The sequence below is a fragment of the Apis laboriosa genome, unplaced genomic scaffold (assembly GCF_014066325.1).
Source record: "Apis laboriosa isolate Shangri-la unplaced genomic scaffold, ASM1406632v1 scaffold68_cov148, whole genome shotgun sequence".
Taxonomy (NCBI): Eukaryota; Metazoa; Arthropoda; class Insecta; order Hymenoptera; family Apidae; genus Apis; species Apis laboriosa.
The window spans coordinates 3,524,824-3,538,077 of NW_025224135.1; the positions used below are offsets into that span (position 1 = coordinate 3,524,824).

Here is a 13,254-nt window from a genome sequence, read left to right on the forward strand (position 1 = left end):
GATTTGTTCCCTGATTAATATTTCTTTCGATTATATAGCAATAAATTTAATAGCAAATTATATATATTAAAATAATCAAGTAAATAAAATAATCAATATCAAAATAAAATAAATACATGCAAAAAAAGAAACTATACATTATTTCCAATCGAACTAAGCAATTATAAATAAATATTATTTCCCATTCTTTTCAAAATCTCTAAAAACGGAACATAAATAATAAAAATAGAAAAATACCCACGCGTGTTATTATTTATCGAATAGTTATCACTTGCACAAAAGAGAAAGAGAAAATTTCCAACATATTTCCAACATAATTGCGTATTTCGGAATCGAATAATCCAGGAAATAAAGAGAGTCTCGCTTCCATAACGAAATAACATTGAATACTCTCGTTATTCTATACGTCGAAATACACTACTATAGTATATACAACTATTGTATCCGTGGAGTAGCTTCGAATGCGTTAAACACGCTTGGGAATCCTCAGAAATGCACTCGAGCGTACCTGTCTACGTTGTTGTTCTTAAAGCTGACCATCCCGCTCTCCAAACCAGCCTCCCTCATAACCACGCACTTTTTCGCACTCTTTATGCACTGACACTACACGCAACAACTACCGAACGCGATATCGAGCATAAGGATCCATGCACATAAAGAAACATCATCACGTGTAACGAAGAAGCGACAAACAACGAGAAACGTGTTCTTCGCACCGCGTTTCCGGACCGACTGAAGAGGAGCCACGCTTCACGGCCGATCTACCCCCACCAATCTTCCCAGTCGACGCTCCCCACCACCGGTGTCTAATTGCAGCGTTCCGGCAACGGAAGGCCAGCTGACGTTCTTTTGTTGTCATTCTCGACTCATCTCTTATGACGACCGATCACGATCGGATACCACTACAAGATGGGTTGTGGAGGGTCACGTTTACTTGCTTCTCCTGACCACCCTGTGTGTTGGATGCGTGAGATATAAGACAAGAAAAAGTCACTGGAACGGAAGGATGAGGTTAAGTTTAGGTTATTGGATTTTGGAACATTCGAAAGTAGAAAATAATATAATTTGTATATAATATTAATAATCTGTTAAGAACTTTCGTTAAGTACTGATAAAAGATAGTCTCAAACTAAAGAATACAAAAATATAATTTAAACAAGAATAATAAAATTTAAGTAATTTATGTTTTTTTTCCGTCTTCTGCAATTACAAGTACATTATATCTAAAAATATACGCATGCGCGTGGGTCGTGACGCGACTTGACTTTTTGAAAGTAACGTTAATTTTCGAACTGTTGTCGCAACCGAAGGAAACCAACAATGCTCAGGTTCTGATATTACCCAGTTTGCAAGTCTGTGATTTTTATATTTCTAATGTAATATTTTCATTTAATTCGGATAAATTTTCAATTACATATTCAATATATGATTGTCTAATAAAAAGTTTTATAGAATTTTTTTTAGATTTACCCGTATAATTCAAAATGAGTCCTATTTATTTCATTATTAGATTTGATACAGTTCTCAATTTTTTCTTATTTTTTTAATTTTGTAAAAAGAAGAAGTTTTCTTATTAAACGGAAGTTAATGCTTTTTCTCTTGGAAATTTCATCGAAATTGTCTTTCAAGAGTTATAATAGAATTGGGACTCGATCGGTAACTCAATCGCGTTCTAACTTTCAATCTGATGTTACTTTGTTGCAAGACAAACTATATAAATTTCAACACTTTTCGATATATTTCATGATATTTTTGATAAATATTACAAATTCAATCCAATAAATTTTATCTAATTTAAAAAAATGCGTAATAGAAATTTCTCGAGAAATTATTATGCTACTTTTGAGACGGTTTACTTCTAACAGTTAATTTTACATTTTATCTAAAATTTAACGCGAACAATATCAACAGTATTTTACTTTTTTATCTGATGAATATTCGCGAGCATAATATGTGAAACGGAAATCCATCGTTATGAAATATTTCTAACAATAAGAAACGGATGAGTTTTAATGTATTCAGGCAAAGAGCCATTCATTCATTAATTCACGAGTACATATTGTTCCTTAGTAGTCAATTAAATTCATTTTGTGCATTTAATTGTTATAAATGTAATTTTACATATTATTAACATATATATCAACAAAATAAATATCATGAATGACTTTTTGTTTAGAGATTAGATCCACTTAATTTTTAAATTGCAATTTATCTATATATTATTCTTCTTTATGCATATTTAAAATTTAACTTTACTTTATGCATATATCTCGATTAAATGAAATCGTTCATGTTATTAAATAATTATTCGTCATTTGATATTATTAAAAATTTAAAATTATTATAAATCATAGAATTTTACAGAATTAATTATATGACAATATTAATAATATTTATGTAGATTCTATTTATTATTTCTATTTATTGAATAATAAAAATAATACAATTTATTGATATTTTTTTTAAATTAATCAAAATCTCTTAACTATTAAAATTTGTTAACTAAAAATTATTCAAATAATTACTTTACTATTTTTTTTTGAGATAATTTGGTTATAAACGAAGAAGAAAGAAAGAATTTTCCTTGGAAGGAAGAATTGAAGATTTTCATAGTTTTTAGCAATCGTGATTCATAAATTCTCCAATTGTTTCACTGAAAAAGAATGGAAAGTATGGTGTAACGATGCGAGAGATGAAGTAGTGGTCTTGAAAGATGATTCATAGTTTGAACGACGTCTACCTGCATCTGGAGCACTAATAATAGATTTTCAGTAGCCGGAGGGTAGTACTCCATGAACAGCAATTCTATTTCAAGAAGGAGGTGGCTCGTTTTACAAATAAAAGGCTTCATTGAGATGTCGAGTACAATCGTTAGAGTGAAACGATCTCAATCCATAGCTCTAAGATCCTGGCCAAAGTTCCCAATATCTCTCTCCTCTTGAAAATGGAAGATTTTGCCCGATCAAAGGAAAATCATTTGTTCTTCACGCTGCATCGACGAATGGAAACATCTCGTCTTGTCTACTCTAAATATTTGTCGATTAAACGAGAAGGACTCTTTTTACATGATTCTTAAAATTTTCAGTTTGACATAAAATTATTCTTGCAATCTTATTTTCCTTTCGTTTGTTAATTATTTTTAGTGTTACATTATTGATTCAAAAATGTTATCTATTATTTTGAAAAAATAATGATTATCTGTTATCCGATCCATTTAGAATTGAATATGATTCAAATAACTTAAATAAATAAAATGAATCACAAAAGTATCTATATTTTGTTAATTGTAAAATTTTCATTTCTTTTTATTTATTTCTTTTATTTTCTTTATTTTATAGAAATGTGAGAACTCAAAAATAAAAGTTCTGCATATTAAAATAGATTAAAATAAATATTTCTTATTAATATATCACTATAATTTATAAAGATATCACAAAAAAAGGAAGATGTGTCATTTTTTCATCCACTGTATAATGCATACCGTTCTTCGTTCTACAGAATTTGGACGTAAATTTTAAAACATGGTGCGTTTAGCCTGAATTCACAGCCATAGTATTTTAGCGGAAATTTACATCATAATTCCGAGGCTATCTACTTCACCAACTTTTGCAGCAAAACATCGTTTCCAAAACTCATTCCCCTAACTCATCTAGACATACGTAAAATATATATAAGAACCATTTCGAACAATTTGAAAAGATATCTCCATTTTCTTCATTAATGTATCTCGAAAACGAACAAATCTACTTACATTGTTATCAAGTTTGTTACCGACCGAGTTTCCTTCAAATAGATATCAAATCCACAGACAACAATACTCGCGTTTCCCAATAGTTACTATTAATCCTGAGTCACAATCGATTCCATCACAACTTGGCTGTCTTCATCTTATTTGAAGGCAAAACTTGAATCAAGCAAACACGCAAATTCGAACACACATCCCTGATATTAACATTCGTTCGAAAAGATATGGAAACACGCGAAACAGTCGGTTACAGTTAATTTGGTCGAGGCAGTTCGTTAAAGAACGCCCCCTAGGCGACGAAACAAAGGTTTCGAAGCGGCAGATCGAAGTTTCGTGTCACGTCGATCCTTTCCAGGAAGAATTTCTTTTCACGAAAACTTTTCAGACTGAGAAAGAGTTCCGTCCATGTAAAATTTCGTGGAAACGTCACAGCCGTTTCAAACTCTCCTGAATAGGGTTTAACCTATTTATAGGCAGAACCGAGACGGCGCAGTTTTAACCGTTTACGGTCGTGATGTTTAGTAATGAGAAGTTGGAAGGCGAAAGCGAGATGAAACGTGGTGCGTGTACGGATCGAGGTAAATTACGGGCTCATTGTAAATTAACGGTTGATTGGATGAGAGTTTCGTGAAAGTGAAAGAGAAATCTTAGGAGCTTTCGAGTATAATGAAGAAAAATAATGAAACATTAATGTTTATTTTCGTTAGATTTGATGAGGATAATATAAAAAGATTAAATTTTGATGAAAATTAACATTGTTAAATATCGAATATGTTACTAATTATTGATTACTAAAAATTTAAATTTGAATGTTTTTCGAAGAATATGTGTTTTCTTTAAGAATATATGTGTAAATTATGTTATTTTTACCTTGATATTGGTGAAGAGGTTAGAAAAGACAAAGGATACACAAAAAATCTATCGCACATTTTAACGTGAAACAATCCATATAAATGCATCTAGAACACTAGGTAATTAGAAATTTCTCATATTTTTTTTTTCCATACATTCTATATATGTCTCGTTATTGTAATTAATTCTCCGTGAAATTCTCTAATATCCCACGATTGGCGATTAAGTCGTATGAAAAATATAATGGATCTTGTTCATCGATCTATATGATCAGTCTATTAATAGAAATTTTATTTTAATAGAAATTACATTAAAAAATTTAATTATTTTCTTAATGAAATAGAAATTCATGAAATGAACTAATAATTTCTCTTATAATTAGATATCGACTCGCTTAACATAATATTCATGAAGATAATTCTTCTATTATTATTGAGAATAATTTTTTTTATTTTCATGTCAATTTTTTTGGATTATAGAAATTAATTTGAGTCATATTTTATCTAGCCAAAATGTTATTATTTTACAATATATAAAAAATAATTTCACTCATAAAAATTATTCTTCAAATCCTCTTTTGGATTACAATTAATCCAGATTAGCTTTTCGATAAAATTTGAATTTCTAGTTTCCTCTCTAAATATCTATTATTACAGACAATTTAATAATATTTCATAGGAAAAGTTCAAAGTTATTAAATCATAATGATGATATAACTCATAATGATAAAACTTTTGTAATATCATTATATATTCGAATATTATTAAATATTTTAGATTTCATTTTTTATTTTAAATGGGATCTACACCTATTATTCAGAAATTAAACTAGGATCTAAAAATTTTTAAAATTCTAATTTCTAATTCAAATCCATTACCAAATTGGAAATTCATTTCCAAATTAGATATTTTAACGGTATAAAAAAGTATTTCATATTCACTTTTAACTTTTGTAATTTCTTAATAAAAAAAAAATCTTATATTTGGAATGGAAACATGTATAAATCCAATATCGAATAATAAATTTGATATTCTATATTTAAATAAAAAATTATACTTGAAAATATTGACACAAAGGTTAATGTACCAATGTCAAAAATAAAAACAGAGTGTATTTACTAGATAAAAAGACGTATAAAGAACATAAGAAACGGAATAGGAATAAAAATGGGCAACGAACGTATTTAACGCGACTCTCTTGTATTGAATGCACCTGACGATGCTTATTCGGGGATACAGGTGAACACCTCAGGTAAAAGGATCCTTTTCTTTCGATGTTCATTGTTGCGTCGTGACGATAGAATCGAGCGGAATACATATTCAGAGGGGTGCAAGTGAATAGGCACAGGTAAACGCGCCATCGTTAATTTATTTGAGAGAAAAGCAATGAGAACAAAGTTCTTTCACGTGCCAAGAAACTAATGGCCGCTTTGGGAGGGGGGAGGAGGAGAGGGGAAGTAGACCACAACTTTTACAATTAAGATTAAATTTCTCGCTGTAAAATAATGAACATGTCTACGCACACTTCTTGTTTCTTCTTAACGAGAAATGCTATAAGATTATTCAAATTAAATGCATATGAATAGAAATAAACTCTTCATCATCGATATTAAAAATATTATTTTACTTTCGATTTTTAATAAAAAAAAAAAAAGTTCTAAATTTTGAATCGAAATAGAAATAGAAATTTAATTATGCCAAATAACAAATTTGATATCGAAAAAAAAAAGAAAATATATATTTAGATATTGATACAAAGATTAACACCAATATCAAAGGCTAACTAAAAATTAAAAAATGTGTTACTCAAATATAAATAAAGTATTTTACGATATTTCAAGTTCAACTAATTGTAACACAATATTATTCGAATGATATTTCTTAATTTTCTTTCATAAATTATAATTAACTCTTTTTATTATAATTATTTTAATAGTTATTTGAAATGCTATTAACTATTTGCTACTCTTGGCAACAGATGCAAAATATTGAAACATTATACAAAAAAATTGAGGTTGGCAAACTAAAATAACTAAATCAAATGTAAAATGGTTTTATGGCGTACTTACTATCCTTTCCATATGTTCGCAACGAATGCTTGCGCAGAGATTATAGAAATGGCGAATAGAATAAAAAATTTTCCCAAAGATCATTTTCCAAGCTTTTACAACGTCATTGAAGTATTCTATTGAAACGAGAAAGTCATAGATTCCATAGCTTGCAGTAGGTACGTTGACATAGCTGGAAACATGGTTTTTAGACTCAATCGTTTCAGGATAATAAATGATCTATCTTTGTTTTCTTTCTTTTCTTTTTTTTTTTAAAAAAAGACAATTCTAAAAATCTCTTTTTAGAATAAAAATTTCAACGATCTTATTTCGATAACATTTTATTATATGATCTCGTCTCATTGTCTTATCCTTCTTTAATAATTAATAATCAGTACATTTACGTATTATACTGTTCGTTTCTATCAAACTACATATTTCTATGTACTTGTGTAAACAGAAACCGTGAGAAAGTTTCGCTATAATTAATCACTTCCATTCTCGAATCAAAACCTAGAATCTTAATTTCACAGAGAATCTGTTTATAAATATGTAATTTCATTTCCATATCCAAATTCATTATTTCGATAATAAATAAACTCATTTGTCAAACGAACTTGTCACTTACGAACTTTCTTTATTATTTCTCAACTATACAAATTTGAAAACGCAAATTTCCAGAATTTCTTCCATTATTTTTCAATTATCGAAATTTGGAAACATTTTTATGATATAAACTTCTAAAGTTTTTTCTTCTATTTCTTAACTATCGAAATTTGAAAATATTTTCATCGTGTAAATTTTCAAACTTTCTTCGTTATTTTTCAAAATTTTGTCCTGCAAAACTTCTGAACTATTTTTATTATTTGTCAACTAAAAAATTTAGAAAATTTAGTAAAAAAATTTCTCTCTCTCTTTCTCTCTTTCTTTCCATTCTCTCCATTTTTTCGACGAACAAAGGCAGATGATCGAAACGAAGACTCACTTAATAGCCGATAGGTATCTGGACCATGTTCCATGCAAAGTTGGAAACTTCAAAACTGGTTTCTTTCTAGAAGTTCTCTCATGGCAAAAGACAATGGCTCTCGAAAAGTTGGTTGTACGTATTTACCAAGTGGCCTCTGGTTCTCTCCTTGGCCATTCTCACGGTTCTCCGGACATCACGTGGCGCGGAAACTTTCCTGCCAATTGCGAACGTTTCTCATGGAAATCCAAACCGCGTTTCACGAACATTTGCGCGCCACGTGGTCGTCCTCTCGTCTACGGAAAACTGGAATTCGAACTCGCCTCTGGCCAACTTTTGTGTCACCTCGAGAAGAACTTTCAACTGGTATTGAATACATGGAGCGTTTAAAAAAAGATAATAAAGGTATAATGCGATTTGTAAAGATATAAATGTACACAGCTGCATACTTCGCGAATTTTATTCGTTTTACGAGTCTAATTTGTTTTCGTATGCTTGTCCTTTTATTGTGTTTCCTTTTTTAATTTAATTAATGTATTTATTCGTACTCTCGTGGAAGACAAAGACTGTGCGTTGCAACGAGAATATTCGATCTAAATGGAGATAATATGGATTATCAACACGTCTATAAGACGTAGAATAAGATAGAAATAGGGTAGTTTAGAGATAAATTCAATGACAAATTTTGCTGTGACCTTGGGATGATCTTTGAAGCCACGAAGTTAATTAATGGAATATTGTATGAAAAATTAGAACAGAAGGGACGCGATGTATAAATAAAAAAGTTTTTAACGAAAAAAAAAGGTTGGTTGCCAGTGCATGACCTTGACCTACTGTGATGACTGCGAGGTCAGTGAATTCGTTCTTTTTTTCTCTTTCAGGAAAAGGTCAATATATAGCGACACAAGTTAAAAAAAAACATCAAACACGAATCACCTTTAACATTTTCTTTATGAATCTGACGAATTCTGTTCAAAAATATACTAGATGCTAAAAATTGCATAATAAATATACCCGTTATTTATAAATAATTTTATTATAATTATATTTGTATCACTATAAATATTTTTATTTTTCTAAATCATTAGCGGAATTTCTTTTTTCAAAGAAGAATAGAAAAACTTTTATATTTTATTCGTTACAATTAGTATTAGAATTACGTTGTAATAAACGACGCTCGTTTTAAAACAACCTTTATAAAGAATTTCTCTTCACTAATAATAAAAGTAATCGCATATGTATCATGGAGAAAAGTTAATTTTCACTTGACAAGGTTATTATAACACGTTGTTTTCAATTAATTTTTAAGAATCGTTATCCGTGTAATAAAAATAAGAAGAGAACAGATAAAAGGAAAGAGGAACTCCAACTGGAAAACCCCATTGGTCCTTCGATTTCAAATTGCCCCCTTTTGATGAGAACATTTGCATAGTTTAGTGCGCTCGTTTCCAACAAACGACGCGATAGAATGGCAGAACTGAACGTGCTGGCTGGAACGTAGTAGAAAATTTTTGCCTCGGTACGAGGCGATTCACCGGAATAAAAAGCCAGTGAAAATTGCAACTGGAATTTTTCTACCGTGACAAAAAAATTCGATTAACTAGTAAAATTAGTAGTACGATTTTAAATAATAATTTTTAATTGGATCATTAACTTTTGGAATATTAAATTTCTATCATCCATTAGATTAGATTTCAAATTTGAAATCCTTAATTGCTGTCAAATGTTCCGAACGATCATTGTCATAATTTTATTGTGTAAGTATTTTATTAAGTAATTTGAATAATTTTTAATTAGATTAAAATCAAAATATAATTAAGAGGAAAAAAAGTACAAGTAACAAAATCTTTCAAAAATTAAAAGTATTCTTTAAATTTATTTTTTATTTAAATGAATGAAGTAAATAAATGTATTCGAATAATCTTCAATTATTTTAAGACTTACAATTCAAAATGATAAAATTTTTCGAAAATTGAACAAAAGAATTTTTAATTTTTAATTTTTAATCTTTTAAAATTTATAAAATTTTTTTTTAATGAAAATAATACGATGAAAAATATCACAATGCATGTAATTTCTTTCCGAAATCACTTTTCTTCGGAACGATTGCTAATATATATATATGGTTGACTAATGAGTCATGCGTACATCATTATGAGGTTTTCAATCATCAATCATCAACTTCAACATCAATATCAAACTTCTTCCGTCGAGATGCACACGTATCGCTAAAACAGTGAATCCGTGACTTTTTAAGTGGCAGAGTTTGACATTTGCCAGTTGAACGGTTCATTACGTTGAAAACACGACGATGATTATTCCTCTTGCGCAAAATGTCACGTTATTCGACAAACAATATATATTCCTTTTTCACAAATGTTTTTGTCGATCGAGTGACAAAGTAACCGATTGGGACATAATAGATTGAAGTTAGAATAGCTACAAAATAATTGAGACTTCGATTGGACAATTTTTTATTTTCCCTTTATTTATAAGAATTACTGTAGAATTTCGTAGGATTTCGACGAAGAATGAAGGTGTCGATAAATGTACAAATTTTTCCGAAGTATTTTGACAATATATATATATATATATATATATATAAATAATAAATATATAATAATATATATAATAAATATATAATAAATATATATATATATATAACTTATATTTTTGTACAATTCTTCTGCTGAAAAGAAGTCTCGCAGAACAGCACAGAGGCAAAAAGTGTCCTTCGTTAGGACCATTTATCCCCACTTTAGACGCTTTGTTGACAATCGTAACACCACACGCTACATCGTAAAAGCTATAATTGAATATTCAAAATCATAAAAATTATTTTTATTTAAAAAAGTACGTTAGGATAATCATCTAAAATTGGAAGTTGAAATATTTTCAAAACTTAATTATTTTGATATAATATTAATATTTCTATAACATATTTAGCTTATTCGTATATATACAATTATTATTTTTACTACTTGAATTAAACAAAATTACATTTATAAATTATTGTCAATTCATAATTAGCCTAGATTATATATTATTATTTATATTGAAAAGTGATTAGTTATTTATAAAATATTTTAACTTTAATTGTGTGAATATCGTATGCTTTATCATATTCCTTATCTTTCATATATTAAAAGTTTGCAATCTTCGAAATCAATCTCCATTAATAGATCAAACGATATTTAATTTTGTTTAGATATTTTGTATAGATATTTAATTTTGTTTCACGAAACTTTGCGACGTAGAAATCTTCGAAACATTGTCGAATCACATCTAATGAAATTACATGAAATTACAAATTTTCGTTTAGCAATATTTTCGTTCAAACACTTAATTTTACTAAATTACAAATAATTTGACATTTTATCATTTTCGAAACATTTAACATTTAGTTAATCAAATACATTTAATTTTAGCCCATAAAATTTTCTTCTTAATTGCTACGACCAAACTCGGTTGCAACGAAACACTCTGTACACGAAAAAAATCAGAATCTTTGCTAGAAAGCATGAAACGAAAAAAAAAAAAAAAGAAAAAGAAAAAAAAAACAAAGAAACGTAAAAACGTAAAGCGTGGAAATTTTACAGCGCGAGGAAATTTACCTACCTACCATTGCCCGTGTGCACCTGTTTTCATCCGTCTCTCATTAATAAGACCGTGTCAGTCCACCCCCGCTTTGCTTTAAGCCTCTTACCTACCTGTGGGATGGAGGCTTAACGATCCCATCGAGTCGAACTTCCTCCGAGTATACCTTCACCCCTCGTTGCGTCAGAGAAAGCAAATACACTTCTGAAATCCTTCAAGCTGAGGTTACCCAACTTTTTTCAATCCCTTCCTCGAACGATAATGCAGGAGGTCACTGATCGATGTTTCTTCTGTTGGTTCACTGTAGCGTGTTGTCTTTCGTCATAGTGATAAACTTTGCAGCCAGGATACATATTTATGAAATGTATTTTATGTTGTGATTTTGTTTTGAATACGATGCAACTTGGAAATTTAATTAGTGTTTGCAATAATTTGAAAAATCGAGTTTTGATACTGTTTGTTACAGAGATTGTTTTGTTACGATGATTACGATGGTGGCAGTAACGAAAGATTGAAAACAACGAAAGGATAAAAGAAAAGAATAATCGTAAATCTATAGTTGTAAAAAAATTGTACATGTGTGCTGACACGCGTCAAACGCTTTAGTTTTCTAAAATTGTCTTTCTTCCAATTATTTTCTCATAAAAAAGGAATTATAATAAGGGATTAAAATGCTCCATTATTATTCAGACACGATCACTAAAATCGTTCTGAGTATCTTTCACTCCTCCCTCATCTCCTTAGTTTTCAAACTCTTGATTAACGACAGCGAAACGATCTCGTTACGCGAGGAATAAAGCAAAAATTGGGGTGGAGTTATAAAGATGCATTGAACTTAATTCCAGGGTAAAGTTACCACCACCACGAGCTCGCTCGTGAAATCTCATTTTTCATTCGGAAGAGAAAACAAATTGCGGTGAGAAAAATTTCGGGACGAAACTTTTTCATCCGGTAACCTGCGGATTCCTGAATTAGCCTTGGAAATCTTCTTATCTTTCTATGTACGTATATATGTGCGCATCTATCTCTCTCTTTGTGCGCGCGCATGTACATGTTGATTTTGGCAAAGCGTGTTTCTAGGCGTGTATACGCGTCTACTTCGGCAAAGTCTCTACGAGGATTAACAAAGATGTCTGCACCTCAAGTTTAACTATCAACCCTTTATTTACCCATTTACGGTAAGTTTTAATCTGTTAAAGCGCTTGATACATGAATACACGAATAACGCGAGAAAAGTTTTTTTTAATTGAGTAAAAAAAAATATATTTCTTTGAAGGAACAGTTGAGTTTGAAATTGAGAATTATATTTCAGAAATATTCAATTATGAAGAAATATTTGAAGAGTTTTTTTTTCTCTTCTTTTCTCGACGAGATAAGTTTTTAATGAGTAATCGGAAATGAAAGAAATCAAAGAAGGAAAAAGAATTGGAATTTATAAGATCTTTTTTGTTCGTTTCTTTGGTAGTTTGAATGAAAATTTTCTAATAATTCAGAATTATTTATTACTTTTATTCTGATAAACTTCTGATTTTCTTTATTCGAAAAATTCCCCGATTTTTTTGCACATCGAAGCAATCTTTCACATCGCGAGAGGAAAATCCATTCGAGGAATTTTTGTGAGAGATGAAGGGTAGCAGTTCGATGGAGCGAAATCCGTGGAACAAGGAACGATAGAGAGTTTTCTATCCAAAATTTAATAAGCCATTTTTCCGAAATTTGCGTGAATTCCGGGAATTAATCACGATGAAATAATTAACGTTATTGGTTGAAGCGTTTTTCTTTTTTCATTTTATTTAAACGTCGAAAGGTTTTATGAAGAGAAAAATTAAACAATTTAACAATAATTTCGTGATAATAAAAATAAGAGAAAATAGATAGAGTTTACGAATTTATATTTTTTTCCTTTCCATCGTATTTTGAAATTGACTACGAAATATTCTCCAAGTATCATCACGGAATAATATTCTGTTTGGAAACTTTCTCAAGACACTTTGTTGGCGAACTTGAAAAGTTTAATAATTTCCTTTGATAACTGCCAAACTATTATAA

At 29.6% G+C, this 13,254-nt stretch overlaps 1 protein-coding gene across 7 annotated transcripts in view; it reads right to left on the minus strand.

Annotated features, from left to right (window-relative positions):
• LOC122718717 overlaps positions 1-13,254 on the minus strand; it is a 226,721-nt gene that overhangs the window by 163,152 nt on the left and 50,315 nt on the right. For 6 of the 7 annotated variants that reach the window (XR_006347448.1, XR_006347449.1, XM_043943998.1 and 3 more), the window contains exon 1: positions 509-714. The exons of the other annotated variant lie outside the window; for it this stretch is intronic. Coding sequence is in view for 4 of the 6 variants with exons in the window: in XM_043943998.1 (XP_043799933.1) it covers positions 509-567 (59 nt within the window). In the remaining 2 variants the exon portion in view is untranslated. Of the gene's footprint in view, positions 1-508; positions 715-13,254 lie in introns of those variants that run through there. 7 annotated transcript variants of the gene reach the window in all.